This window comes from Pseudochaenichthys georgianus, chromosome 20, assembly GCF_902827115.2.
Source record: "Pseudochaenichthys georgianus chromosome 20, fPseGeo1.2, whole genome shotgun sequence".
In the NCBI taxonomy this organism is placed as follows: Eukaryota; Metazoa; Chordata; class Actinopteri; order Perciformes; family Channichthyidae; genus Pseudochaenichthys; species Pseudochaenichthys georgianus.
The window spans coordinates 2961618-2989607 of NC_047522.1; the positions used below are offsets into that span (position 1 = coordinate 2961618).

Genomic DNA, 27990 nt, shown 5'->3' on the forward strand with positions numbered 1-27990 from the left:
TGCTAGTACTCCACAACACTGCTCCTCGTAACCCCAGTATCATCAGGCCCGTGCACTAACAAGCACCTGACACTTACGGCCCGTGCACTAACAAGCACCTGACACTTACGGCCCGTCCACACAGCGGCGTGCGTTGACGCTTGCCGGCGGGCGTGTCTGAAACTCGACCGACAACCAATCACATGAATCTCCCTCCCCTGACACACACGCAGCGGTTTGATTGGCTAGAGCTTGTACTGGCATATGATTCGATTGGCTGACGCTTCTGCCGAGGCGTCAAAATTTGAACATCGCTTTTGCAGCGAGCCACGCCAGCGACGCTCCACGTCGCTTCCCACAATGCAGTTCGGCGAAAAGTGACATCACCCCATTCAAAGTGAATGGTGAAGCGTCAACGCACGCCGCTGTGTGGACGGGCCGTTACACGCACACAAAAGCACAAACTGAAACATGCACATATACGCCGTAGTTGGGCGATATTTAAAGACGTGAAGTCCTTGTTGATTTATATTAAAATGCACGTTTATTGAAAACTGGATACAGAGAAGGTGCCAGAGCATGACTTGCATGTTTAATAAAAACACATCAGGGCACATCCGTATCAGTGGGCTTAAAGGATGCATGCAGTCCTGTTTAATAAAGAAGACACTCAATCTCATGGACAGTTGTCATATATTGTTTTACTAAGCATTTGAACGACCTCTTGTCCACATTGCTTTAAAAGTGTATTCCTGACATTGTAAGAAGCAACAAACTAGATTTTGATCATATCCCATGATGATCCTCTGCACCATTAGTCATCCTACCTCAATTAGTTTAATGTCCATATCAAGGTATTTGTTTGAAATATTGCAATATTTGAGTTGTTCCTAATCACAGCTGATTATTTCTGTAAGCCATAGCGATCTTTAGAAAAGGTACTATACTATATCTCTACTGTGGTCTGTAATGCAGTATACCGTGATAGAAGATTGTATCACTATTGCACAATGTAAAATCATACAAGCGTACACACATAGGGGCAAAACACACACCTTCTATCATGTGTATTATTTCCTTTTTCCTCTTTCCACCGTTAGCTACAGATAGGAAACATGCTACGGACAAGATACTCTCATGCTATTAAAAACACCATGTTTCAAAGACGTCAGATAAAACGACCAGATGGGGTTACTTAACTTATTTCCCCAAGATTCGTATACCACATGAAGTAGTGCAACAAGGCTGCACACACAGACACACTCATCCAACACAAACCGGTGCTGATTTTGATACAAAAACAAACACATGAACACAGATGGATTTCGACGGCAAAGTCTCACAGAGAGCGGAAGCAAGTGAGAAATCTTAATTAAAAGTAAACTTTGGGCAAGATTAGGAAGCTTGCCCTCACTGTTAATGAGAACGCTCTGTTTCTGAAATGCAAGCCTCACAAACACATGCAAATGAGACAGTGTTTTTAATAAGGACTTCACCGCCATGTTCCACATTTCTCTGACACTCTGAAGTGTGAGAGGAAACAGGTAGAGTGCACGTTGGCATATAAACATGTTTACTTATTGTTGAAGTCGATACGCTCGTGTAAAAGTCCATCTTTTGTTGTGATGGGATGATGTCTGGTTCTCTGCAAAACACGGCGTGATAGGAAAAAGAGAAGAGGGATTGTGTTCCCATTCTTAGTGGTGATGCTGCAAACATTTTTGATGTGAATTTAGAAACCGTAAATCTCGAAGAATATGTTGACAAGACATTTAAAGATGCATCCTCAGCGCTCAGCAGTACATGCAGTCTGAGAACTCAGTATTCACCACGCATCCTGTACACTGGGAACAATTGTTTTCACAGGTAAAGCACTGTAATTGATCTTGTCGTCAAACAGATAGATGGTTCGGTAGGTTCAGTGAGGTCTTTCCCTGCCAGAGCAAGACATCTTCACTGTAAGACCTCTCCTCCTGTTCCAACCCTGACCTTCTCCTACTCTTTCCATATCTCTTTTTCCCTGGCGATGTTATTCTGTCCGTACTCTCGCCTAGCGTGTCCTTGTTTCCGGGGTTCAGTCTAAAGAAATTCATCTATTCTTCCTTTATCTCCCAGTCTCGCTTTTTCTTTCATATCCCTTTCTATACATGTTCTCTCTCCCTGCTACATAATAACGCCTCACTTCTCTGCCCCCTTCCCTTTTATTTCCTGCCTCTCTCATTCGCTTCCGCTCTTCAAGGTCCTGGAGAAGGGGAAATTAAAAGTGTATGTATTCTGTAGCGGTGCAGCGGGAGGGAAAACTGCTGTTTTATGCTTTTATTTATGGATCTGTAGATTTCCAGCACTGTGCACATCACAAGAAGAGCAGCCTGGTGTGAACTACTAGTACCCCCAGTGGAGCTGCAGAATTGCAAGAGGAGGTGTGCAAACATTTACATACTTTGGACCAAACCTGCATTAGCATAATGTTTAGAAAAGTGAACTCCAGGATTCATTGCAGGATATTAATGTATGACACTACTAGCTAATCCATCAAAAAACACATGACATCGCCACAATCACGGAAAAGTATGTTATTTCCTCTCCGTTTGTTTATGTCTCTTGCCTGACTCATACCAAGCAGAGATGAGTTTTTTTATCTGAAGTTCAACTTTAGCCGGCGTTTGTCGCCTCACACTCTTAGTCAAACCCCGCAGCGCTATCATAAACATTTAATAGAAGCGGCTATCATCACACAGCAGATGGTGCTAACACTGCTAGCGCTCGCCTTGGCTCTTCTCAGCGCCAATAAATAGCCTCCAATATAAGCAGACAGTCAGGTAGAGAAAGTGAAGGACATGTATAGAAATCACAGGGTGGCCATCGGGAGATTTCCCGATGGCCTGGCCTGCTAAGTGGCCTGCTGGCCTGAGGATTTTTTTTTTTATGTATGTATTGTGAACGCAACGCTGCGCAAATGTGGGTCTGACTCTGCCTCACAGAGGGTGACTGGCTGTCTACATGATGTGGCCTGCCGACATGGCCACTTTCATACAGATCATACTAATGCCCTCGGCCTCAACAACAAGGTGGAGGAGAGTCCTCTGCTGTCAGACTGAGAGACTGATAACTCCAGCTCAGGTGAGGTAAAGGACTCTCTGAGTGTTTAGATAGTTAACTTAGTCTAAGTTATCTCAGTGGGTCTCAAACGGTTTGGTCACCATTTATGTAAACACATATTTCCATTTGAAGGGGGAGTGATTAGTAAAATATGCATGAATAATAAAAAAATAAAAACGTTAACGAGGTGAAAAAAAGTAAGATAAACTATTAAAACTTGTTGAGAGCTAAAACTAGTCTTTGCTTCTGCCTCAAAGAGGAGCAGGAGGGAGAGGAGGGAGACAGGCGAGGCTGGTTCAGGTGCACAGACACACTCACAACTATAAATTAACCAAAAACAAATAAATAAACAAGTTTCAATGTCATTTCATATTGGATATGGTATGTTATTGGTTATAGCCATGTTTTTATGATTTTATGATTATGTAAATGTATACAGTTCTGTTTCATCTGGGTGTAGTCTCTTTATTTCCCCCTCAAAATGCACCAGATTGATGCATTTAAGTCCAACATTTAAAAAAAAAATTCTACCGGGGGAGCATGCCCCCGGACCCCCCTATAGGATTTGAGGTACACCCCCACTTAAAATATGTTCACATAGGTTCCTAAATAGATTTGCACATTTTTTTAAATAGTAACCCATGTCCATATGTTTATTAGTAGATTTAGAGGGCTATCACTATGGGCAGCAACACTGTAAAAGTTGACAATAAATCCAGCAAAATGGCACAAAAAACTGGTAGTGGCCTGGCTTATTGTCCCAGTCCGGCCCTGCAGGGTGGATATAATATAATAGAACAGGCAGCGTTCTCCGCTCAGTGATTCCAAACTATTGTTGGTTTTAGTTCTTTACCACAAATTGGAAGCACTTGTACATTTTATATAATACGTGTGAGGTTTTTTTTCTGTCATGGAGTACCATCAATCAGAGATGTTCACAAGTCTTTTTTTGCAAGTCCAAGTCAAGTCTCAAGTCTTTGGTCACGAGTCCAAGTCAAGTCTCAAGTCTTTGTGGGGTGAGACTTGATCAAGTCTCAAGTCTTTGGTCACGAGTCCAAGTCAAGTCTCAAGTCTTTGTGGGGTGAGACTTGATCAAGTCTCAAGTCTTTGGTCACGAGTCCAAGTCAAGTCTCATGTCTCTTCTGGTTGTAATAAGCCTTCTATTGTCTGCTGCTATCCAGTCTGTTAAGAATACTGCACAGCTATATCTAAGCAATTCAAAGCATTTACTGTGTTATTATACACTGGGTCTCTAATGACATCTTTTAAGTCTACTATTAATAAACATATTCCTCTATCCTCTCACTCAAAGCCAGTGTCATGGTAACCTGATAAACCTGTAACATTAACGTTACGTGGTCAACAATAAACCTGTAACCTGCCTATAAATCCACAGATGTATTTATGTATGTAACTATGTATTTTTGTATATACGTTTAACGCAGCGGAACGTAATGATTAACGTTACCGACCTTTTTTATGTCATGTCAAGAGTTGGATGTCAACGCCACTCAACTCAAACAAGTGTGACAAGCAAACATTCACTCATCTTTTCAAATATTCAGTTACAAAGCTAGCAGCAAGCTAAGTTAGCATTACACAGCTGATGCTGAGCTAAACATGTTTGCTAACCGTCCATATGCGTTAATGTGACTGACCTCTCCGGGTGACTTTTCAAGTGCCTGATGAAATCCGACGTTGTTGCGCCAGCATCCTTGATTTTGATATTGCAGACTTTGCAGTGTGCGCTCCTTTTGTTGGTGCCGCCGGCGTTTTGTTCGAAGTGTTTGTAGTTGAACCTAATTACAAGCGGTACAGCCGCAGATGTGCCGCCGGTCGCTATTGTGTTACTACGAGGTAGTAACAGAGGCGCGCACGTCTGCGTAATGAGCCCGGCTAAAGTAACTGGATGGCCTACCTGCCTGTCAGCCTTCCATCTGGGCACAAACTGATCTCGTGCCCTCATTGGTCATGTGCGCGTTCGTGTGTGTTGGAGGAGGCGGGCTCTATAAGGAAGTAGCAGCCTCTAGCAGATTATCTCCGGTTGTGTATTTTCAAATTCTAGCGATCTCGAGCCGGTTTCTCTCAAATGTACCTACCCCGCCTTTAATACGCCAACAATAGAAAACACAATGATTGTTCACGAGTCCCAACACACGAGTCCAAGTCGAGTCTGAAGTCTTTTGGTCACGAGTCCAAGTCAAGTCAAGTCTCTGTGTGCGCGACTTAAGTGCGACTCGAGTCCGAGTCCCCATCTCTGCCATCAATGCTCGCTCTCCAAAAGGACTTGAATCAACTATTCAAACAAAACCCTAAGATCACATCATCAAAACCCCCGGTCCTCCAAGAACTCCACTGGCTCCCCGTTTCACACCGCATCCTGGTCCTTACTTTCAAAGCCCTCCACAATCTTCTGTTAGAGTAAGATATAGCTCGGCTGAACACTGAAAAGTATGCATTAACTAAAGTCTTTGCCTCATCTGGATTCAAACTGCAGAACTGTGAGCTCAAGTCATTCATTTCAGCTTTTTTAAATGATGAATAGTAGAGTTTGTCAATGAATACAGTATATTCCTGAGAAATATTTGGTGGGTTTAACTTTAAAAAATACCTTCTGGCAGACTCAGATTCTGTTCAGTCTATTTATTGCAATAATGTACGGAGTCTTTCTGAAGGTGCGGTAGAATTTGTGCAAAACACAGTCGTACATTCACCTCATTTTAGTAATTGGACAGCTCAGTATTGAACAAACATGATTTATAGAAAATGATTGTCTCTCTCGGACTGTGAAGCGCGATGCAATTTGATATCGCGCTAGTCTGAAGGATCTGACTGAATGAGTTCAATTTGCCTCTCGATGACAAGTCACGTTGAAAAGGGTTTCACGCCAAACACAATGTGAAGGGAGAATGATGTTTGTGTTGGAGTACATGGGATCACAGGCAACAGATCAATTTTACGTTAAAGGTGTGATGTGTCAAATATTCCCGGCAATATCATCGTTTAAATATACATACTTTAAAGCAGAGTTTACGCGTCGACTACCTATACTAGCAAATCTTTTTAACATAATTTTCTTCGACTATTTTAATATCTTTTTTATTTCATATTTTGTTTGCCTTTTTCATATTTTTTAATATGCTATAGTATTACTTTTTTATATTTGTCAGCATATTATACTATGACTTTTTCGTATATATTTGAAAATGTCTTCATGCTATTCTTTAATTTATTTCCACATACCTCACTGTGACTGGTAGCTTCATATAAAGACCAATTATATTTATTACATTTTGCTTAAAAACTGAATTGTGGTAGTACGTCTTCGTCACTAATACATCACTGATCATTTGACACATTTTTCCATGCTTGAAATGCTTCATGGTGCAACCTTTATCATCTCTTCTCGAACCTGTTTACAAAAATAACCACAGAGAGGCAGAAATAGAGGGGCTCCGACCTCTCATAATGCCCCTCTCTACCTGTCCACTGCAGTGTGAGAGGGTGTGAGGCTCTCTGCTCGCCGACCCTCTCTCCTGGGTCATTTGTTCTGTAAATACGGTCTACTTACTGCTGTGGCGCTGGAATGCAATTACAGGCAGCAAACATCTCCATTGTTATCACTGGCGGGTGCGACGCTCATTTCGCTCCCCCCTGTAACGGGCGGCTATTGATCGGCATCAGCTTTGAGGAGGGGATTGCTAATGAAGCCATCTACAAGCCTTTTGTACGTTAAAGAGTGTGTGTGTGTGTGTGTGTGTGTGTGTGTGTGTGTGTGTGTGTGTGTGTGTGTGTGTGTGTGTGTGTGTGTGTGTGTGTGTGTGTGTGTGTGTGTGTGTGTGTGTGTGTGTGTGTGTGTGTGTGTGTGTGTGTGTGTGTGTGTGTGTGTGTGTGTGTGTGTGTGTGTGTGTGTGTGTGTGTGTGTGTGTGTGGTGTGTGTGTGTGTGTGTGTGTGTGTGTGTGTGTGTGTGTGTGTGAGTGAGACAGAAGAGATCATGTGTGTGTGTGAATGTAGGCGCCACTATGCCATCCTGTTGCCTCCTAATGTTTCCTGCCGTGGTGCTCTGCTGCCTCTGGTGGTCGTTTGGTGACTTACACCACACATCTTCTCTCAGATTGCAGATCGATCACAGTGAGCGCACTGATTGGGAAGCGACGCAGCAATGGCCGCCTCCGTGACAATTGGTGTCTTTGAAGAAGCTATACTTTTTTCAATCATAGTTTAATATTATTATCATCATGACTAAATGATTGGGAGCCACGCCAGACACTCCACACCAATGAGAAGAGTACAGAAACAAAACGGAAACATAGATTGTTAAGTAACATACCATGAAATGCTTCTTGTAGCATTTGGCTTACATTAAAGGTGGGGTAGGTACGTTTCAGAAACCGGCTCGAGATACACTTTTTGTTATATTCCATGGAATGCTCTTAACATCCCGATAGCAATGAATATCTGAAGTGCTTTGACAACAAATCCATAAAAAAATGTCATCTGTGGAAGCCGTAGTACTGTAAAAAGTACTGCCGCCCTGTCTGTCAGCCTTCCATCTCGTGCACGCACAAATGTATCTCGTGCCCTCATTGGGCGTGCATTGCATACTCATATTATAAAAGATCTAAGTATGTAGGACTGAACGGCATTCCTTTACAACTATTTAGTATAGTGACTTCTGGTGAAATCAGTTAGTAGGTTTCAATTCTCTCGTTATTTTGTCCCTCTGTATTTCATTACTTTTCTTAATGATATGTTGTATGAACCCTTAACGACACAAAGAGTGCAGTCATGGAAGATAATGTATTCTCTGTTATCTATGAAAGTGCGAATAGTTACAAAGGTCCTCCATCTGGGAAATATATATTCAGAAGAGCAGATTGGAATGAAAGTAAAAGAGAGTAATTAATGGGATGATTGACATGAAGAGAAGTCCATGTGGTCCGCCTAGTTGGAGCTAATCCCCCTCACTTTCAGACACTCTTCACTAGGGATGGGAATTTGAAAGCAAATTTATATTCGACCCCCAAAAACACGGTTAACCGAAATGTACATATCCAATAAAAAAAATGTTGACAAAAAAAGAAATACATGTTCAAATAAGTATAGAAACCAAGTCGAATATGTCAAATGTATTGACACAGTTTGAACAGTTGACAGCTACAGGCCTACAGCTTTCATGCTTAAAACATAACTTGTTTTTCTAATGAAAGAGGGATCAAACACGAACAACATAACGGGTTAGGGTGTCGTAACCCTATTACGACAGAGATCAACAACCTGTAACAATCACAGAATGCAGATATTCAATACTCATTCTTGTTTAAGAATATGAGCATGTCTACTCCGGGGAGAGGCGGGTGCGGAGACGATTCACAGCCAGCTGTAGAGAAGACCCTCTCAGCTGGAATGTGGGCATAAAATGAGATTTGAGTCAGCATGATTTGAGTCAGCATGATCGCGTTCGGGAGGGGCAGCCAGCCCATTATCTAGCAGAGGAGAGCGCGAGAGAGAGAGCGAGAGAGAGAGGAGAGAGAGAGAGAGAGAGAGAGAGAGAGAGATAGTAGGAGAGGAGAGAAGAGAGAGGAGAGAGAGATAGTCCTCGAGAGATAAGAGCATAGTAGTCTCTAGTGATGATCTCATAGAGAGAGAGAGAGAGAGAGAGAGAGAGAGAGAGAATTTATTTATTAAATTCTCATATTCGAATACCTGAATAATTTTGAATATTCGATTAATCGTTCCCATCCCTACTCTTCACTGACTACAAGCAAACCAGATATAACCAGGTGAACACTTTCCAAAGAGATAAAAGTGAAGCAGTGTCTTCTCTGTGAAGTATGACAAACCACCTGTGAACTCAATAAAAGCCACATGTCCTGACCCGTAGGGGAGAAATGTTTTACTGCTTAATTTGCTGTGGATTGCGAGAACACAGTGACGGATAATATCGAATGAATAATAGAGAGCCCCAGGTGTAAATCTCCTGAGGCGAGTTCGCCCTTTTATATTAGACACGATCCAACAGCTCCACTCTCAGGGTACAACAAGTCAACGATGCATAAATAAATGTAACTGTTAATGGGAAAACTGACACGCACAGCCCCGCCATTTAGACCTGTTGAAGCACACCCAATGGTTTTGTTACTTTCCTTATATATTGACTATTCCTTATATAATTCCTCAAACCAAACTTCCATATAATATATTAGAAATAAGCATTTAAGGTATTTGTTTATTTTTACCAGTCTAACATTACAATGCAATAAGTGAAAAATGAATACTTATTTAAGGGTCTACTGAACTTCCTGGTCAGACCACTTGAAGTCAGTGTTGGCTAAGTATGATTTCAGCAAGTGAATCCCTTTCAGTTCCAATAGAGCACAAAGAAATAGCATTATATAATTGAAGCATATGTCTCACCAACTATGATTTAACCTTTAAATAATAATATCTTAAAAGGGCAAATATCCTGGGCTACATAGATCAATTCTGCCGGGTCAATGGGTGCTAGAAGAACAACGTATGTTGAAAATACCAAAGCAAATCTAGAAGGCATAGTATAGTATCTAAAAAATATCAGAAAACATGTGACTATGTCGAAAATATGATTAAAAACAGCATAGTATAGTATATCGAAATAGTCGGAAAGTATGTTGAATTTGTTTTGACATTTTCAACATATACTATATATATTACGCAATTTCACCTTTTTCATTTTTTCAACATACGATATTATGCTTTTTATGACAAGATATCATGCCTTATTTCGACATAATGTGCTATGTCGTTTTTTTTATAGTATGTCGTTTTTGTAATTTTTAAGGACATACTACTACGCCTGGTTTCTACACACTATACTGCGCCTTATTTCGTCATAAAATACCTTCTTTTTTCAACATGGTACTTTTCGGTCATGTAAGGGAGGGATGACCCTTATCTTCATATGATATCATGCCCTAGTTTGACATGCTATACTATGTTGTTTTTTTCAACATGTCTTCTGTCGTCCTTTCTTGAATTTGAGTTATTTGGCTGGGAACTGCTTGGCCTCTGAATACGACATAACCGGTGGTGTGCATTACAAAGTTAACTAGTGACACCAGAAACCAAATTCTACCCACTCAATAATTTACCCAGACTATTCGAAGCAGCCACTAACGCCCTCAGAATGCAGAATCCAATCATGTGTCTCCTCTCTCTAGATGACCAGGTCCTGCAGTTTGGGAAGCTGGTGAGCACCTCCAACACCTACGAACCTGTTGCCCCTGGAGACCCCAGGAAGCCTGTAACCGTGACAACAGACCAGCCTCTGCTCTGGAGTATGGGTATATGTAAGGAGGAGGAATGACAGACAGGAAATATCCTAACTCTCATTAGTATTACAAAGAATGAAGGAAAAACCTGTTGATCAATATCTGGTTAGCTTTGTTGGTTTAGAAGAACATTACAAACTAACCAAAGAAAGATTTTGTAATACCGTGTCTGCCATCTCTGCCAAGGATATTTAATATTTTAACTGGTTTTATGCAACACATGGCTCTGATTTTCACTGCAGGCTGAAATTCAAAAGCCTAAGAATGTGCCTTTTTAAATAAGTGCCACTGTTCCCACTTGTCTGCTATGAAAAATGTGCCTTGTGATGACGATTAAATTGTATTTCTGAATGTCAGGCAATGTTCAAACCAAACTGGTGTAAACATGCTGTAGTGATATCAAGGCTATTGAAAAAAGACTGTTGGAAAGCATTCAGTTGTGGTTTCCATATTTTTTATTTACACATTGAAATATAAATGTCGTGCACCGAATGAAAAATGTCATCCCTTCAGTCCTCGATCACACCAGCCCACGAACACCTTGCATTGCATCGCCATCTTCTGTCCCCAGGAGTTGAAGTTTGAGTTTGTTCTTGTCCAGGATTTAACCTCCACTAGAGGGGAAACAAGAGAAAGGGTTAGTGATGAGAGAAGGCTACAGAAACATGTCACTGTAATATTCAGTTTGAAAGAGGAACGAGTACATGAGTAGACCCACCTTGATCCATCGTACTAACAATTTCCTTTCAAAAACAGACAATCCTACTTCTCGTATGATATTGTAGAGACTTTTACAAGCCTTAATTAATGCTATTTTGATGTTTTAACATACTGCACAAAATAAAATCACGTGTGACAGTTTTTCCCCTTGTCTTGGTTTCTGTCTATTATGCAATAAAACAAAGTGTTTGTTCAAAAAGATAATTCCAATCTGAATTTAAAAAATGCATATCAATGTTGATCGTACTAATGAGTAAGCCACTTAACAGTGGTTCGAAATAATGTGAGCATTTCCAGCTCTGGTATACAAGTGATATTTAAATTGTGTATTTATGTATACACAATGAATACAGTGTTACTATGAAAAAAACAGTATTCTTCTTTCATGCCACCATGGTGAATATAGAAAATCAGAGAAGTCTTGATGAAGTAAAGTGGTAACTTGACAACAGCAGATCTTGCATCATACCACTTGGAGTATACTCAAAGTCTAATTTAACCAAGTCTTAGAGTCAGCAGCAAACACAAGTGTGAGATTGTTAGCAAGTGAGACATGGGGTACAATTAAATAATCTAAATATAGCGCCCCATGTCTTTTCCTAACCTTTGTCCTTGACCTCTATGAAAAAACATAAACCCTTATTCATCAAGACTCCCTTGCTTTTTGATTCTAGTCTAAAACCAGTTCATAATTGTAAAAGATAGGACATAAAATAAACATGCTTTACTATATGAGGGCTGGACAGACATTTTAAAGCATTTTAGTTCATTCTTCCAATGCTAATTTGACTGATTTAAACATATTTTCAGTGAGTAGATAGAGACGCTAAGGAGGTAGTGTCATCACAAAGTCCCTCTCTCTAAAGGGCCATCTCTGTTATCATCACAGGGATCAAGTGTTTGGAAAAAGCTTCCCTGAACAAAGTGGCGAACCACAATCTTTCATCAAGGCAAATGCATTTCTGTTGGAACATCAGTCAAAATACCCACTAATATAAAACGATTACCGTCCATATAAGTAAAGTGTTACTGTTACTTACACAATGATGTTGTTGATGGGGATGTGGATGAGTTTGACGAAGAAACCAATGAAGCCCATGATGGCGAACCCAATCGCTGTGGCCATGGCAATCTTCTGGAATTCTGAAGGAAGCACAATTCACAGACGTAAGACAAAGAGCTTTTAATAATAATGGAAATCAAACGTAACCCATAAGAACCCACGGTGACACAAATGTTACATGACAGTTAAATGTTCTGGAAAGTTCCTTATACAGCTTTAGCCTTTATTTTATCTCATGAAGTCATGAAGTGACACACTGAACAGTCTGGTGGGTCATGTGACTTTGTGTTCCCATAACAACATGTCCATGTGACAGAACTAGCTATATTTTAGGGCTGTGCAATTAATCGTATTTTAAATCGCGATTACGATTATGGCTTGCGACGATTATGAAAACAGCATAATTGACAAAATACGATTATTTTGCTGGGTGCGCTTTCGCCCCTCCCTAAAAGCCCACTCGGCCACGTGGGAGTGACATGTGTTGTGAGTGTTCAGCGCGAGCGAAGATGTCAGAACAAGAGCAGCAACTCGTTAAAAAGAAGGGTAAAACTATTTCCACTATTTGCAAGTACTTTGCCATTACATTTCACATCGCTAAAGACATGTGCCCAGTTAGCACTGTTAGCAACCAGGGCTTCAAGCAACTTGTCAACACGTTGGACAAGCGTTACGCGATGCCGTCTCGGTATTATTTCAGCAGGTCTGCGCTGCCTGCACGATATGATAAATGCCGTGGGGAAGTTGAGAGAGATGTGGCTTCAGCTACCACAACAGACCTATGGTCTAGCCCAGGGGTGCCCAACCAGTCGATCGCGAGATGTGTCTAAAAATAGAACAACAATATTCTGTTGTATCGTTAATGTCCTGTAACATAATCTTCCTGTGCCAGAATAATGCACTTGAACGCATCAAAGCTTTGTGATTGGCCGGCGTCACCCCATGTGTCGGGGCGTGGCTGAGGGTCTACAGTACAGGTGGCTTGTCACCTGCCTGCGCTCATCTCTGAAACCAGACTATGTAAACAGGCTGGTGTTTCTTGCAAAAAATCTTTAAGAGATAACATGAGCAGCCCTACCAGCATTTGCCATGGTGGCCTAAACATTTTTATTTGGTCTTAAATTGTAGTTCAACATTTATTTCCTTGGCCAGCCTTCAACGTTTAACTGAGTGGAATATGTTGAATATGTTTTGCCAACATGTTGGCTATATGTTAAGGAGTTTTCAGTAGGTTGTGACAGTGCACTGCATCATATTTGATTTAATTTATTTTTGGTCTAATTTATTTTTATTTATCATATTAATAATATATGTTTAGTATGGTTTTGGAAGTGCGCTCCAACATATTTGTTGATCTTGTTTATTGGTAAAATATGATTTGTTTTAAAGTTCAATAAATGGTCAATGAATAATCGTCAAAATAATCGTGATATCAATTATTGACCCAAATAATCGTGATTATGATTTTTGCCATAATCGCACAGCCCTACTATATTTCGAAAGCTTGTGTGTGACACATGACCGCCAATGTGACATATATGTCACTTTTCAGATATCTGACACTAGGGGGGGGGGGGGGTTACTTGTCAGAAATGTGTTCTATATGGTCTATTAAGTCTAGATGATGTTCCCAATAATTTCCCCAAAAGTAGAGATGAGACCGGGTAGTTATGGGTTAAAATAATACAATTAAAAGGAAAAACATACATATTAAAAGTATGGCAAAAAGCATAGTATGTAGATTAGATCTGACAACCCGTAGTGAAAAAGGTTATAGTGTGTACATAATGTTTCAACGTATAGTATAAAAGTAAAAAAAAAAGTCGTATGTAGAAGTAGTATTGTTAGTGGGGAAAAAGTCTGTTCTGATCACATAGTACAAGTATGTGAGAAAAAGATATGGTGTGTTGATTAAATCAGAACAATCGTAGGAAACTAAGTTATAGTGTAGTATTGCAAGATATTTCAAAGTATTGCATGTTACAAAACAAAGCGATAGTATGTCGGGAAAGTAATGGTATAGTATGTGAAAAAGGCATATTATACGTCAGAAATCATAGTATAGTATGTAGAAAAGTGAGAGTCAAGTATGTTAAAATGTTTTCAGCTGTTGTGGATCAACTGAAGCTCAATTGATAACGTTTCGACAGAGATGCCAACACAACAGAGACTGGGCCAAATGGATTTAAACAAAATATGATCTTACCTTTTCTATCGGGTTTCGTGCATCTCTTTACGAGCCTTATGGAGTCTTTGACGAACTGCCGGCTGGGCTCCACAAACTGCATAACCTGATCCATGATGTTCAAGCTGCAGACAGAATAAAACCTGATTTAGTGTCAAATCTCGGACTGCTGCTCTGAGTGATGACGTTGACTTCAGAAGCCTGCGTCTGTCATGACTCCCACAACGGACTTACTGTAAAACACAATACTGCAAATGTCTTTTTAAGCGTCAAATATCAACCGCTATGTTGACACTGGTGTGTTCTTGTCGTTAAAAACATATGTTGAAGTCAGTAAACTAACAGTCAGCTGTGTTAGCTAACATGCTAGCTAACGTTAACGTAAGAAAAGCTAACCTGTCGACGTTACGCTAGTTTAGCTGGAAATACAATACAAAAACGAATACAAATCAAAATAAATACCAAACCAGTTAGTGCGTTAACTTTAAGTAAGATGTATAATAATAGTTGATAGAATATCGCTCAGTTTACCGGTCTGTGAGGTCGTGTTAGAGGAGAAGACAGTCGGAGGAATGAGGACACGTAGTTTGTGGGAAGCTTGAGATTAGAGAAGGGTTGACGTAGCCTTTACATGCGCGCATGCGCGGTATCTTCCCTCGTCATCACTGCCGGTTCTTTTGAGTTTGAGTTTCTGACCATACTGCCACCTATAGGCCGGGAGGTTTACATACACAATAAAGCAGCATGGGTTAAAATATTTGTCTTACCGTCGTACAGTGGTGGAAAGTAACTAGGTACATTTACTCGAGTACTCTTCTAAGTACAATTTTTAGGGACTTGTAATATTTTTTATATTTTGATTGTATGCAACTTTGTAATTGTACTCCACTACATGTATTTATGGTAGTTACTTACAATATGATCAGCATCAAGTGTACTGAAGTGGAAAAGTTCATGACATAAAATAACCCATTTCAGAATAATATGTATCTCTGGATATAAGATACACCTTTATTGATCCTTAGCAGGGAAGTTCAGTTGTTGCATGATAACTCCAAAAAGAAATACACATGGCCAATGTAACAGAAGCCAAGAATAAGAGGTACATAAACTAGAATAAAAACAGAAAACTTTACAATTTTAAAGATATGACATGGAAGAGAGGACAGCTTGTTTAGTTAGCGTGATTGTATCTAAATCAGAATATTCACATTGCTCTGAGGGAGCATTGGTCCTAGACTCCTGCTATTAACTTCACTAGCTCATGTCACATTCCTTAAGTCTGAACTACTCCGTCATGTGATTTGGATTAAGATACTGTTTCTAAATACAATTCATTTTCTCTTGATCTTTGATCCACAATATACTGATTCTATGTAACAAGTCCTACATTTGCAGAAACAGTATCTTTGTGACCCTTCGACTGCAGGATTCCAACACATTTACATTTGTCCTTGAAATGAGTCCCATTGAAATGTCGTCATGTGTTTGAGTGACATCGCTCAGACCTTAAGACCCTTCGTTCCCTCCTCGTTATTAAGACAGTGAATTGACCTAATCTCTCTGAACTCTCTCCTCCAGTGTCACGTTACGTTTTACCAGCTTGGAAAATGTTAACATTAATACATTCACTCTGAACTCAAGCACACTTACTTAAACATATGGATTGATGCTCTGCATGTACAATACATGAGAAAACATGCCTTTTACATAAAATGCACACACTTTGAATCCTGTTAAGTGTCAATGGTTTAAAAATGTTCTAAATTGAACATATTGTCACACGCTCAGCTAAAAGGAAGGCTTCTGAAACAGCAGATAATGTGATACACATCTGTTTAATGAAACAGTTAAATGAACAATTTTAGATCAATGGATTGTATTTGACTGATTAATAAATATACATTATAATACTTCACAAACAACAGAACCCAGTTATTATTAAATGTCACGAATTGCTTTAAAGATTAACCACAATATGTGCGCTATAGAAACAAGTGAGAAAGAAACATGTTTTTTGATTCTGTAAGTCTATGGTTTTACCAGAATCTTTTTTCTAAGAAACTAAAAAGCTTTTTCATTTGCATATTTGTGTCAGGGTCCTTTTTTAAAAAATGTGTATGGGTAAGCCTTAATTCTCCATGCACTCTTTCTTTTCAATAAAATGTATGTTTTAAAAGAAGGAAGCCAACATGTGTTTTGATTCATATTTAGAACATGGGGTAGTTTTCCACCTACAATTCTTCTTGGTGAAATTAGTATAACAACAACCAGAACTTTGTTTCTCACTTGCAAATATAAAGACATTTCCATCCAAAGAAAGATCATGCACGTCTTTTAAAGAAGCTTTACAGGAAATAACGCCATCTGCACTCAAAAGTGACTTTGCAAACAATGCCCATGAGGAATGTTGAATAATTACAACATGACTAAAATGTCCGTTTAATTTTTAGATATCTTACAAATAAAGGAACTCTTGGAATTGACTAAAGGACTTTTGGACTGTTCTGTACTTTGAGTCATAAAATAACCCTGTTTCACAACAGTAAGATTAATATCTCTATAAAAAAGTGTGTAAAAGTATTCTTTAAAATATGATATATAGCACACACTGGCACAGTTGATATGCTCCTGTTCACTGCCAGGTGATGCCAAGCAGGTTGCAGCTTATCTCCCACAGTTTCTGGGCCGTCTCATCATCAGAAGCCGCTCCAGAGCACCTTGCCGGAGCGCAGTCACTGTCAGGAGCAGAAAATGAACATTACACACAAAATAAAGTAGACCCTCAGCTGCCTACATGATTACTTTCCAGTTAGTCAGCAGGTAGTAATACTAAGCCGCATGAGGCACTCTGAAAGCTCTTGTATAACCAATAGTACCTGAAGTAGCCTCCACTCTGGCTCTCCAGGCCCGACTCCACAGCGCAGTAGATGGTGGTCTGCGCCCCCTCCAGGGTTGTTTTTGTGAAAATACTGAAGATCTTCACTGCCACCTGGATGCACTGGTGCTGGTGCCTCCACAGGTCAGACTGCACCACCCCCGGGTGCAGAGAGAACACGCTCACCCCTGTACCTGCAACACGAGAACCAGCACCCACACAGTCACCTACACACATACAGCACTGTACTATTTATACATGCAAAACACTAACATCTTGATATTCTGCTATGATTTTCATACAACTTACACATAATGTCTGTGCAGAATATGCATCTTTTTAACAGTTGTATCAATGACTGAGCAATGTAATATGTATTTTATTTGTAATGTTCTTTCTTTTAAATCCAAATGGTCTTGTGTGACAGCTTTCTTCCAGATGTAGACAGTTACAAATAGCCTGCAGTGTTGTCATAAGACGGTATTTTCTTTTAGTTCTTGACCATTTATAAAAAAGGAAAAAATGAACAGACTGAGGCAACGTGATGGCTCATTTAAAATGAAAGACAGATTTTTATATAATTGAATTGCTGGACTTTCCAAGAGAAAAGATAAACTAGAACGAACACTTTGGCAAGCGTTCCAATCCAGAAGTAAGGGCGCGTTTGGACATGCTTACATGAGTCTATTGTTCAGTATGAGTGGATAAAAAGCCTTTTTTCATATGCCTTTCTTAGCAACTACAAAGGCTACTATTATCTAAGTGCACTATAAAATACATTCATCCTTCAAGACCAGACATTAATACTTGAACCTCCTTATTATGCGATCACGTTATCCCGTGTATCCTTATATCATGGCTACAGCCTAAATCATATGTTCTTACTGATGTGCTTACAGATGCGTCATCTCACCTCACCTTGTAACTGTTGGGCAAGCGAGCGGGCAAACATGACGTTAGCCAGCTTGCTCTGCCCGTAGGCCTTCATGGTGTCGTAACTCCTCTCGCTGTTGATGTCATCGAGTCGCAGCCCGGTCCAGGTGTGGGCGACCGACGCCACGACCACGATACGGGCGGGGGCTGAGCGCTTGATGAGGTCCAGCAGCAGGTAAGTCAACAGGAAGTGACCTGGGGAAAGCCATGAGACACATGCTTTCAGGCCATTGTCTCACGTTGTATAAATCCTTACATCAAACTGTGATGGATTTCACTATCACGATGACACGCTCTGATCCGGGACACTTTGTTTTACTGGGAAACGCATGGACATCGATGAGAGATTGAAGGGTTTAAGATCGTAAACACAACCTAAGGTGTTGCAGATGTACCATGCCGCATTCAGCTCGTAAAATCCACCTCATTAATTCCCCTGTGCCTTTCATCCCCTCAACAAACGAGGTGTTCTCATGTTCAAAAATAATGCAATTATATTTGTTTTTTTAGTGGTTTTAAATGTGAGTGCTGTCGTCCTCTTTAACATGTTTTTGTCATTCCAACTCGCGAGCATGCTTCTCCGGACCAGCATCTCCTCGTCTATTGTTTACAGAGATTCCTATGATTTCTTTCATAGCAAAATGCATTGAACTCAAATGTTGCTGTTGGCTTAACTAGTTTCTTTTTAAATCACACTAACAGCACAGCATTCAAAACATCACTCAAAACCCACCTGTTCAACACTGCATTCAACCACTGACCCCCCCCCCCCCCCTATTTTCTGTTTTGTTTATCTCTTTTTGTATTTCTTTGTCATCTCTTTTTTTTTTTTTTTTCTCTTGTCTTTTTTTCTCTTCTTAATTCTCTGTCAAAGCGTCTTTGAGTTTCATGAAAAGCGCTATAAAAGTCCCATGTATTATTATTATTATTAACACAATTTCACTTGCAACACAGTCAAACAACTGCATTGAATGAAGTGCATATGGTCTGTCCAAAGTCTGCTGCAACAGTTCAAATTATTCAATGTACTCGGGGCAAATTCCAGACAGGAAAAAAACTTATGGAGTTTCACAATGGTATTCCAGATCACGGAAGTTCCCAGAGGAATGAATGAACTTCCAGTTGACCTGTATACAAAGCTATGTGGAAACAAGGCGTTCTTGTTCTGTTTTAAATGGTGATGTGTGCCTTGTTAAAGCACTGAGCTGCTTTACTGTACACATAAAGCTTTATTATTATATCGCTGGTTTACAATGCTCTTTATGCATATGTTTTACATGTCTTCAATATTCTTTATCCCTTACACTGCACTGATGTTCAGGTTTACAGCACGTTTGCTATCATGATATTGAGGACCATGTCTCTTTCTTCCTCTCTGGGGATCTTTGTCTCTCCTTGTGCATCTCTCTTTATTTCAACCTCTTACAATCACAACCTCTTATGAAGTGCTAACACAATGGTGGCATTACTGCAGTGGTTGCTTGTCATAGTAAACATAAAGTACGTTGTTCATAATGAGGTCATGATTCTAGTTCATGGACGAAACGTAAAGAACATATGGATTGATGCTCGACATGTACAATACATGAGAAAACATGCCTTTGTCTCCTTACATTTGCTCAGCTCAGTTCAAGTTGACATCATCCCAGGTACATTTAATGTGGCCAACAATTAACTGTATGCAAACGGAAATACAAAGGAATATTTGCAAAAGCTGTCCTTCTGTTCAGGATGCACATACACACTACTGATGTGTGTGCTCATTTGAACTCTGTATAGGAAACGGAAAGGTCCTGTGGGATGTGGTTTTTGCTTTCCTGACTATTGTCCTGATGTCTGTTTCCTGTTTTACGTTGACCTAAGGCAGAGTGTATCGTTATTTCAACAATGTGAATGTATAGGTATGTGTTTTTCTCTCTCTCTCTGTGTGTGTGTGTGTTTTTCTCTCTCTCTCTCTCTGTGTGTGTGTGTTTTTCTCTCTCTCTCTCTGTGTGTGTGTGTTTTTCTCTCTCTCTCTCTGTGTGTGTGTGTTTTCTCTCTCGCTCTCTGTGTGTGTGTGTTTTTCTCTGTGTGTGTGTGTGTGTTTTTCTCTGTGTGTGTGTGTGTGTTTGTGTGTGTGTGTGTGTGTGTGTGTGTGTGTGTGTGTGTGTGTGTGTGTGTGTGTGTGTGTGTGTGTGTGTGTGTGTGTGTGTGTGTGTGTGTGTGTGTGTGTGTGTGTGTGTGTGTGTGTGTGTGTGTGTGTGTGTGTGTGTGTGTGTGTGTGTGTGTGTGTGTGTGTGTGTGTGTGTGTGTGTGTGTGTGTGTGTGTGTGTGATCATATTCGAGCACAGACTGTTCTCCACCATCTCAGGCTGTGACAAAAATACCACGGTGGATAGGATCCTTTGGAGGGGAGCCATGGTTCAAAACGGGAAAGAAACACTGACAGCTTGAAGATAAGGTTCAAACCCCACTGCAGTCAGCATGTCGTTGTGTCCCTGAGACTCTTCACCCCAAATGTCTCCTGTGGGGATTGCCCACAGTATCGAGTGCGTAAGTCGCTTTGGATAAAAGCGTCTAACAAGTGATGTAATGGATAACAGTGACTGGTTCATTTCCCTGGCTGACATGTTGGACAGCTTGGTTTTACTGTACACCAACTATTATGTAATACAATATGTGTACCATCTTCAAAAGGAATATCCAGCCTGTGATCTTATTATGAAATCCCTCAAACACATGCCACATGTTGTCGTCATGTGCATTAGCATGACATTTATATTCCAGGTAGACGCCACCTTTTCTAGAAAGACTTACCCAAATGATTGACGCCTAACTGCATTTCGAACCCGTCAGCAGTCTTGGAGTAGGGACACATCATGACGCCTGCATTATTTATCAGGATATTCACTTGTTTCTCCTCTGAAAAGATCATCCCACACAAACACAATAATATAAGGAGTTATTCGGCATGAAAGAGGCAGAAATCCAATAAATGGACTGCATTTCTAGCACTTTTACATATGGCCAGGAGAAAGTAGGGGTTGAACCACAAACTGTTCGATATATGAAGACATTAATGTTAAGTGTCATACCGTTGTTGATGGTTTCAGCAAACGCTCGGATGGACTTGGTGTCAGAGAGATCCAGTTTTCTGACGACCACATTCTCATTCCCCGTGTCTTCCATGATGTCCGTCCTGGCCTCCTCTGCCCTCTCTAGGTCCCTGCAAGCCATGACGATACGTGCACCTAAAAAAACAGGGGCCAAAGGTCACAACCTACAGTATGATAATAATATCAAGTTCTCTCCGGCCCATGCCATCAACATCCCACAGTCTGAATAAACACGGCTCAGGTTAACGAGGAACTTTAAAATTCCCAGAGCTACAACTTGTTTACGTGTGCCTCAGCGCCCACATGTGCTTGTAGAAAACCCACATTTAGAAAGTGCAATGATGGGTAGAGCATTTCAATATGAACTCTGGCCTTACTCGAGGCTTTCTCTTTGTGCTGCACATCTTATACCTCAGGAAAAACCCCAAGACAGAGTACAAACACTAACTGCTGAATATAAACTTTACAGTGCTATATTAAGGCTCCAAAGTTTCCAAACTCTAAATTACAAAAGCTCATTGGCAGGCACACACAGCTACCTACGTCAATCAAGGAGGAAGTGGGTAAATCTCTCGGTGTACTTCCGATCATCCCCTACTGTTCTCCAACCTCTCATTTAGCATCTCATTTAGCCGCATACACACAAGAGCCTCTCAACTGTGACATTCCCATTCGCCTCTGACGCAGATTATTATGCATCCCCTTAATGAGCCCAACATAGGGGCACAGACACACACTAACACACAAACGTACACACACAAACTAGCAAATAGATAGACAACTACCCCCACAACACACACACACACAAAATAGATGCTATGCCCACCAATTACGGAATAGGAGAGCCATTAATCAGTTGGAGCGTAGCGTCTGCGTCCCATCAGAGTCCCTTTGTTTCCCCGCCGCTGTTCCCATGTGGGGAAATAACAATCGTTCCCACATTTCCCGGTAGCCAAGTTCACTCAATTAAATAGGGAATAAACGGAGATAATGGAAGGTTATGCTGAGTCAAGTTAAAGACCCTCCAACAGACGCATGCATAAATTATGTAAATAAGGACAAGAGGAAAATCATATTTAAATCTGATCATGCTCTGCATATTCAGATTCCACACTACTTAACTTTGTCAACATTGTAAATTAATGTTATACCGAACCAATACATTATTAAAAAAAGGTTACGATTCAGTTTGGCTGTCCTGATACATCGCCCACAGCAACCGCCTTCTGTTACGAATCACTGCAAATCGAATCAGTTTGGCAGTCGTGTCCGTCATTACATAATCACATTTCCTGAAATGGGAGACTGTTATTCGACGGGAGAATTAAACGGGAGAATTAGACGGGAGAATTCTCCAGAAGCGAGACCAGAGTGTTATTGTTTTCCTCTCGTGGTAATGATTCTTTTTGTCCCGTCTTTCCTTTGTCACCATTCATTTCTCATGTTGCTCTGCAAATTCTATTTACTACAAGATAGATTAATGGACAGAATCATGATTTTGCCCTGTTGATCTACAAAACACCCACATGCATGCACTTAGACAAATGCACAGTGGGTTTTTTTTCAAGGTAGATGCCATGCTGAGACGCATTTAAAGTTCACCCTCCAATCTCTCTCTGTTTCCTGTCTGGCTCAGAGGGCAGCAGACCCTCACAATGCTCCCTCTGTCTCCTTGATGCATCATCTGCCTTCAATCACTGCCAGTGGTCTTTCACTTGGATTGGTGTTTAGCAAAAAGCTCTCTTTTGGCATCTCCTTTTCTTCTGCCCTGTGTTTTCGTCTCAGAATGAGTCAAAGGTAACCTGAGGCTTCTGAGAGTCCGACAAAAACGTATTCAGCATGAGCACATTGCACAGGAACACAAGGGGGATTACGCTTCTATGGTGAAGTCAGGACAAAAGATCACAATGTGTAGCTAAGACCACCCAAAGCATTAGAGGTGCTTATCTCCAGGGAACAAAAGTGGAATGTGTAGGCCGACTGGCCGAGTCACAGTTTGAAATGCATTATTATTAATGTATGCTGGTCACCTGGAATCCTTGTAATGGTATATTTAATACTATTATTACACATAAGCTGGTGATAGATGGATGCTGGTGACCAGCCCAGCATAGACCAGCCAGCATCCTGGCCAGCTAAAGTGTCCAAAACCCCCCTAGAGTCTAAACCAGCCAACCATTCCAGCCTAATATCTACTGGCTGGTCAATTTAGCTGCTCAGGCTGGCTGGTTAAATTGGTCTCAGCTGTTTTTTTCAGCAGGCAGTACCTCTTCTGGCCAGGTCCCTCGCAGTTTCCTTTCCAATACCAGTGTTGGCTCCGGTGATGATGGCGGTTTTCCCATCTAACCTCTCTTCAGAGGACCAGCGGTAACAGCACACATGTCTGGACCAATCACAGGAAAACACACATCAATCACAACAACAGTTGGTCCCTTCAAGATTAGTATTTAAATGTGCGGTCAAGCCAGCCTCCACTCGGGAAACCCTAGTCAAGCCAGCCCGCCCGTGATATTGCAGTGCGCGAATATCCTATGCATTACGGTAGAGTCCTGGAAACACAGGCGGTTAAAATGAGAATAAAACAAAAACTGTCCAGTATCAAAGACTCATTTCACTTCAGGGTGATAGCAGTTTTTCATTGTGTAATTTTGTACACATGAAAATAAAGCCTTTGAATTCTTGAAAAAAGTGGGTGTGGAGTCCCTCTAGTTCCTAGAATGCACTATCTTCAATGAGCTGAAACTAACATACAATTAATAATAATGGATGCCAAGCAGACTGTTTTTCCTAAGCCACTCACACGCCTTCTGTCCTATACAATTAGATATATTTTTAGGATATGTTCACTTCCTATTCTTAAATAAACTTGCAACAAATATATGTTTCTTTGATACAACACTTAAGTACAACTGTCTACATCAAATGAATTGTTCAACCTTCATCATTGCCTATTTTGCCTCAAGGGCCTTGTGCCTTTTAGATAGCTACTTCTTTTTCTTTTATTATCCTGAATTTTGAATCTATTTATTACTCAATGTCTATTCTATGCAAATGTTATGTATATTTGTATGTCTTTTAACCCGTTTATATCATATGTGATATCAATGTTCTTGTTAACTGTATTTTATGTGACATCCATTTTCTTAAACTCAATCTTATGAAACTGTGAAGCACTTAGGACTGATCTAAAAACAGGGATGATAGCTCATATATGAGACTTCAAAGGTATTTTATTTTGAAACTCTACATCAGAATGTCCTGATTTTTTTTAAGTGACTAGATGGGAAGTCCTGCTATCACCCTGAAGTGAAATGAGTCTTCGATACTGGACAGATTTTGTTTTATTCTCATCTAAAAACAGGGATGATAGCTCATATATGAGACTTCAAAGGTCTTTTATTTTGAAACTCTACATCAGAATGTCCTGATGTTTTCTAAGTGACTAGATGGGATGTTTTGCTTTCACCCTGAAGTGAAATGAGTCTTTGATACTGGACAGTTTTTGTTTTATTCTCATCTAAACACAGAGGCAGTGTTTCCAGGATTCTACCGTAATGCATAGGATATTCGCGCACCGCAATATCACGTGCGGGCTGGCTTGACTAGGTTTTCCCGAGTGGAGGCTGGTTTGACCGCAGTAACCCCCCCTGTTTTTGCTGACTGTAATATGATTTGTTTATTTACACACATTCATTCAGAAACAAGATTCTTTGAGGAATTTTGGAATTATTTTTAGAGAAGAATCAACTTTGCAAAACAGATCCCACACATTGATGATTTCAGTGACTTGTAAACACATGTTGACATTTCTGTTACATGTAAGCACTTATTTAGGCATGTTTGCTGTATCCTGTTATAGGTCCTGTATTATTATCTTCTTTGTATGTGATAATGACATGCACCTGGCTATTTTCGGTAAGAATAACAGAACATCTTTAGTTTGTATCAACAATCAAAAACAATCAGTGGTTAATTCAACGGTTCATTTACCAAATAAATGAAGTCGTACATGTGATTAACAAGCAAAGCAAAACGGTCTGGATCGACGCAGAATACACATTTGAACACAGGTCTCTTTACTGCTGGCACGGTGCAACGTAATCTCCCTAAAATTACTAACAGTCCCGTTAATAATAGAGCCACCGTCCTACCGTGTGTTACCGGCTGTGTGTGTTTTCCTACCTGCATTTCATTGTTCCTCCGGAGCAACAGATTCACCTCAGGAAACCACTTTATCCAGACTGAACCACCTCCTCTAGTGCTCCCACACTTCGTGCCTGCCATCCCCACCCCGGCGCGGTTTGTTTCGTGACATTCCGCGGCTGGCCAATCAGGAGCGAGCTGACGCATAATTGATCCACGAATTGCTCCACAGCCGGAAAACTCAAGTTACACAGCGAGCTGACTCCAAAACAGTGATGGCCAGGGCCGTTTCTAGCTTTTTGGGGGCCCTATGCAAGATGCTGTTTGGGGGCCCTAGTTTTGACAGTTTTTTAACTACAATGGGGGGATTCCGAAGCCTTTAAGATGATCTGTGGAGATGCATCAATCTGTTACACTTTAATAGGAAAACAGGCTAATTTCACAAAAACCAAGCAATTGAAAATTACAAAAAATTATATTAGAAAGGTAAACAATAAGGCTCCTCTATGTCAATAAATGCAAGAGATGCAGCATTTTCACAACAATGTTTAATTTACATTTTTCATCTTCCTCAGACATCTGTTAGCCCAACGATGATTTGGACTTTATTACCCCAAAAACCCAAGCCACAGCTTTGCTATCATTGCAGTTTAGTCGTGTTTATATCCTACATTGGATTTGTAAGCATATAATGCTTCACCGAACACACAGTGGCGACAGGTCATTAGGTACAGCCCCACCTAGTGTCAGCAGAAAGTATTACAAATAATGATTACAAAAAAATGCAAAAAATAAATAACAAAATATATTTTAAGATCATGGTTAATCATCTGCTTCGTCTGTACATTGCTGTTTTAGTCTGTGTTCTTCTAATTAGTGTCTACAGTGTGTGCCTATTGAGCTGTTTAGAGCCATGTGGGACAAAACCCGATCATGCCCCTCCCTCTCACTGTCTAAGTGAACGGTGACTATAAAAACTACACTGCGCATGCTCAGAGTATTGTCCTATTTAATGTGTGTGGCAAAAAAATAATGACCATAGGGGCAAAGAACTGCCATCCCCACCATACGTCATCTCACATAATTCAGAGCTGATTGGCTGTACGTGTGCCGCGAAAAAGTGTGGTGTGTGAAGAGGAGGAGAAAGACGCGTCCTAAAACCCGGAAGTAAGCTGCGCATGGCTTCCCTCCACAAAAAAGCAATGAGATTTCTCCATGGGATTTTAGAAAAATAGCTCAAAATAAGATCTGTGGGAAACGTCCGGATAATATCCACATGTCTACCTACTTTTATAATTTTCTAATCATAAATCTATCGATTAGATTTATGATAGACTTTTGAAACTACAAGAAGATAGGGAGGACTTTTACAAAAAAGTAATAGAGATTTTTGTCCCGAAGGATAGGCAAATGGACTTCATCTTCAGTGTTTCTCCTAGGTTTACTGCCTTAGCAGGGTGCTGCTCGGGTACCCCCCCCCAATTTTTGAATTTTGATTTTTTTTATTTATCCTCTGGAGCAGAGAGAGGAGCTGTGGATTATTGTTATTGATATCGTACAGTAACGAAGTATTTGTACAAGTAATAAAGTACAGTGTTACACTGTGCTGTATTACTTTTATTCAAACTGTATTCCCTTCTTATCATGTAGCCTACACTTCTTCCTTTCATTGATACATTTAAATCACCTGACTACAGCATATAACATACCTGCTGCAACCCTGTGCTGCTGCTGCTTCTCTCTGTCTCATCCTCTATTGCTGGAGGCAGCTCCACCTCATCTGATCTCTGATATGAAAGCAATCGTGTTATGATCATATTGAGCTATTGGTGTGAGTCTAACATTAAACAAGCAGTCTGCTTGTCATACATTGCTGACGATACATTTTAAGTGGCAATTTGTTGAGTCACTGCTGCTAAATGCTGGTAGCATCAAGCTAGCAAATCCTGCATTAGCCTCACATCAACAGGTGTAGACAGAACATCCAATTATCCTGAGCTAATTTACTGAATAAACCAACTCACATCTCCTGTCTTTTTTTTCACCCAACTCATTAGACTATTCTTCTGCTGGCGTTTCATTGTTGTTTTTTGTCAAATTAAATAATTAAATAATGCAGATTTGTTTGACTTTTTTACACTTTGTTATTCTCCTCCTTTCCTCCGCTCTTGTCTCTGATTGTGAGTGTGTGCATTCGTGTGTGTGTGGGGGGAGCCCCACCCTTCAGAAACAGAGCGGAGGGAGAATGTGAATACGCAAAGCAGTGGACACTGAAACATGCACATACATTGGATAAATAACATAGGCGTTTAGTTTATTTAATAAAAGAGCACATGTTCATGTGAAAAGTGACCGTATAACTTCAGTTGCAATTTGGTGCTATATAGCGCTCCGCCAAGACAATGGTAGGGGAAACACTGATCTTCAAGTCAAGGTAAGACCGCCATTTTATTGAAAATGGGATCTTACTAAGAGAGAATTATTCAATATTTAAATGATACAATTACATTTTTTGGGTATCCTTTTGTTGAACTGTCTGTTTAAAATTAATCGAAGCATCAGACAAAAAAAGCTTTTGAAAATA

General features: G+C 40.3%; 3 protein-coding genes across 3 annotated transcripts in view; 1 reads left to right on the forward strand and 2 right to left on the reverse strand.

Moving 5' to 3' along the window:
• The window catches only part of tpk1 (thiamin pyrophosphokinase 1), a 75175-nt gene extending 64430 nt beyond the window's left edge, over window positions 1-10745 (forward strand). The window contains exon 9 of the mRNA XM_071206977.1: window positions 10279-10745. Coding sequence (XP_071063078.1) covers window positions 10279-10424 — 146 coding nt within the window. The 3' untranslated portion in view covers window positions 10425-10745. The remainder of the gene's footprint in view (window positions 1-10278) is intronic.
• An 81-nt stretch (window positions 10746-10826) lies between these two features.
• sec61g (SEC61 translocon subunit gamma) lies at window positions 10827-14998 on the reverse strand. The gene is made up of 4 exons (XM_034108754.2): window positions 14889-14998; window positions 14379-14482; window positions 12150-12252; window positions 10827-11003 (listed from the first exon to the last, which is right to left on the reverse strand). Exons 2-4 carry the CDS (start codon window positions 14470-14472, stop codon window positions 10994-10996), a joined length of 207 nt encoding a protein of 68 aa, XP_033964645.1. The 5' UTR covers window positions 14473-14482; window positions 14889-14998; the 3' UTR covers window positions 10827-10993.
• A 1178-nt stretch (window positions 14999-16176) lies between these two features.
• On the reverse strand, window positions 16177-25572 carry LOC117465988 (retinol dehydrogenase 12). The gene is made up of 7 exons (XM_034109116.1): window positions 25446-25572; window positions 23531-23646; window positions 21243-21398; window positions 20965-21069; window positions 18154-18363; window positions 17237-17429; window positions 16177-17095 (listed from the first exon to the last, which is right to left on the reverse strand). Exons 1-7 carry the CDS (start codon window positions 25454-25456, stop codon window positions 16993-16995), a joined length of 894 nt encoding a protein of 297 aa, XP_033965007.1. The 5' UTR covers window positions 25457-25572; the 3' UTR covers window positions 16177-16992.
• Between the last annotated feature and the right edge of the window lie 2418 nt (window positions 25573-27990).

Bases quoted from the DNA above. Each gene is read 5' to 3' on its own strand.
- sec61g (XM_034108754.2), bottom strand. From the start codon at position 14,472: ATGGATCAGGTTATGCAGTTTGTGGAGCCCAGCCGGCAGTTCGTCAAA. The intron at 12,253-14,378 runs GTAAGATCATAT...TGCTTCCTTCAG, and splicing joins CACGAAACCCGATAGAAAAG to AATTCCAGAAGATTGCCATG.
- LOC117465988 (XM_034109116.1), bottom strand. The intron at 21,399-23,530 runs GTACTGCCTGCT...CTGTTTTTTTAG, and splicing joins GAGGGACCTGGCCAGAAGAG to GTGCACGTATCGTCATGGCT. The intron at 18,364-20,964 runs GTAAGTCTTTCT...GGCTTTCCCCAG, and splicing joins GTTAGGCGTCAATCATTTGG to GTCACTTCCTGTTGACTTAC.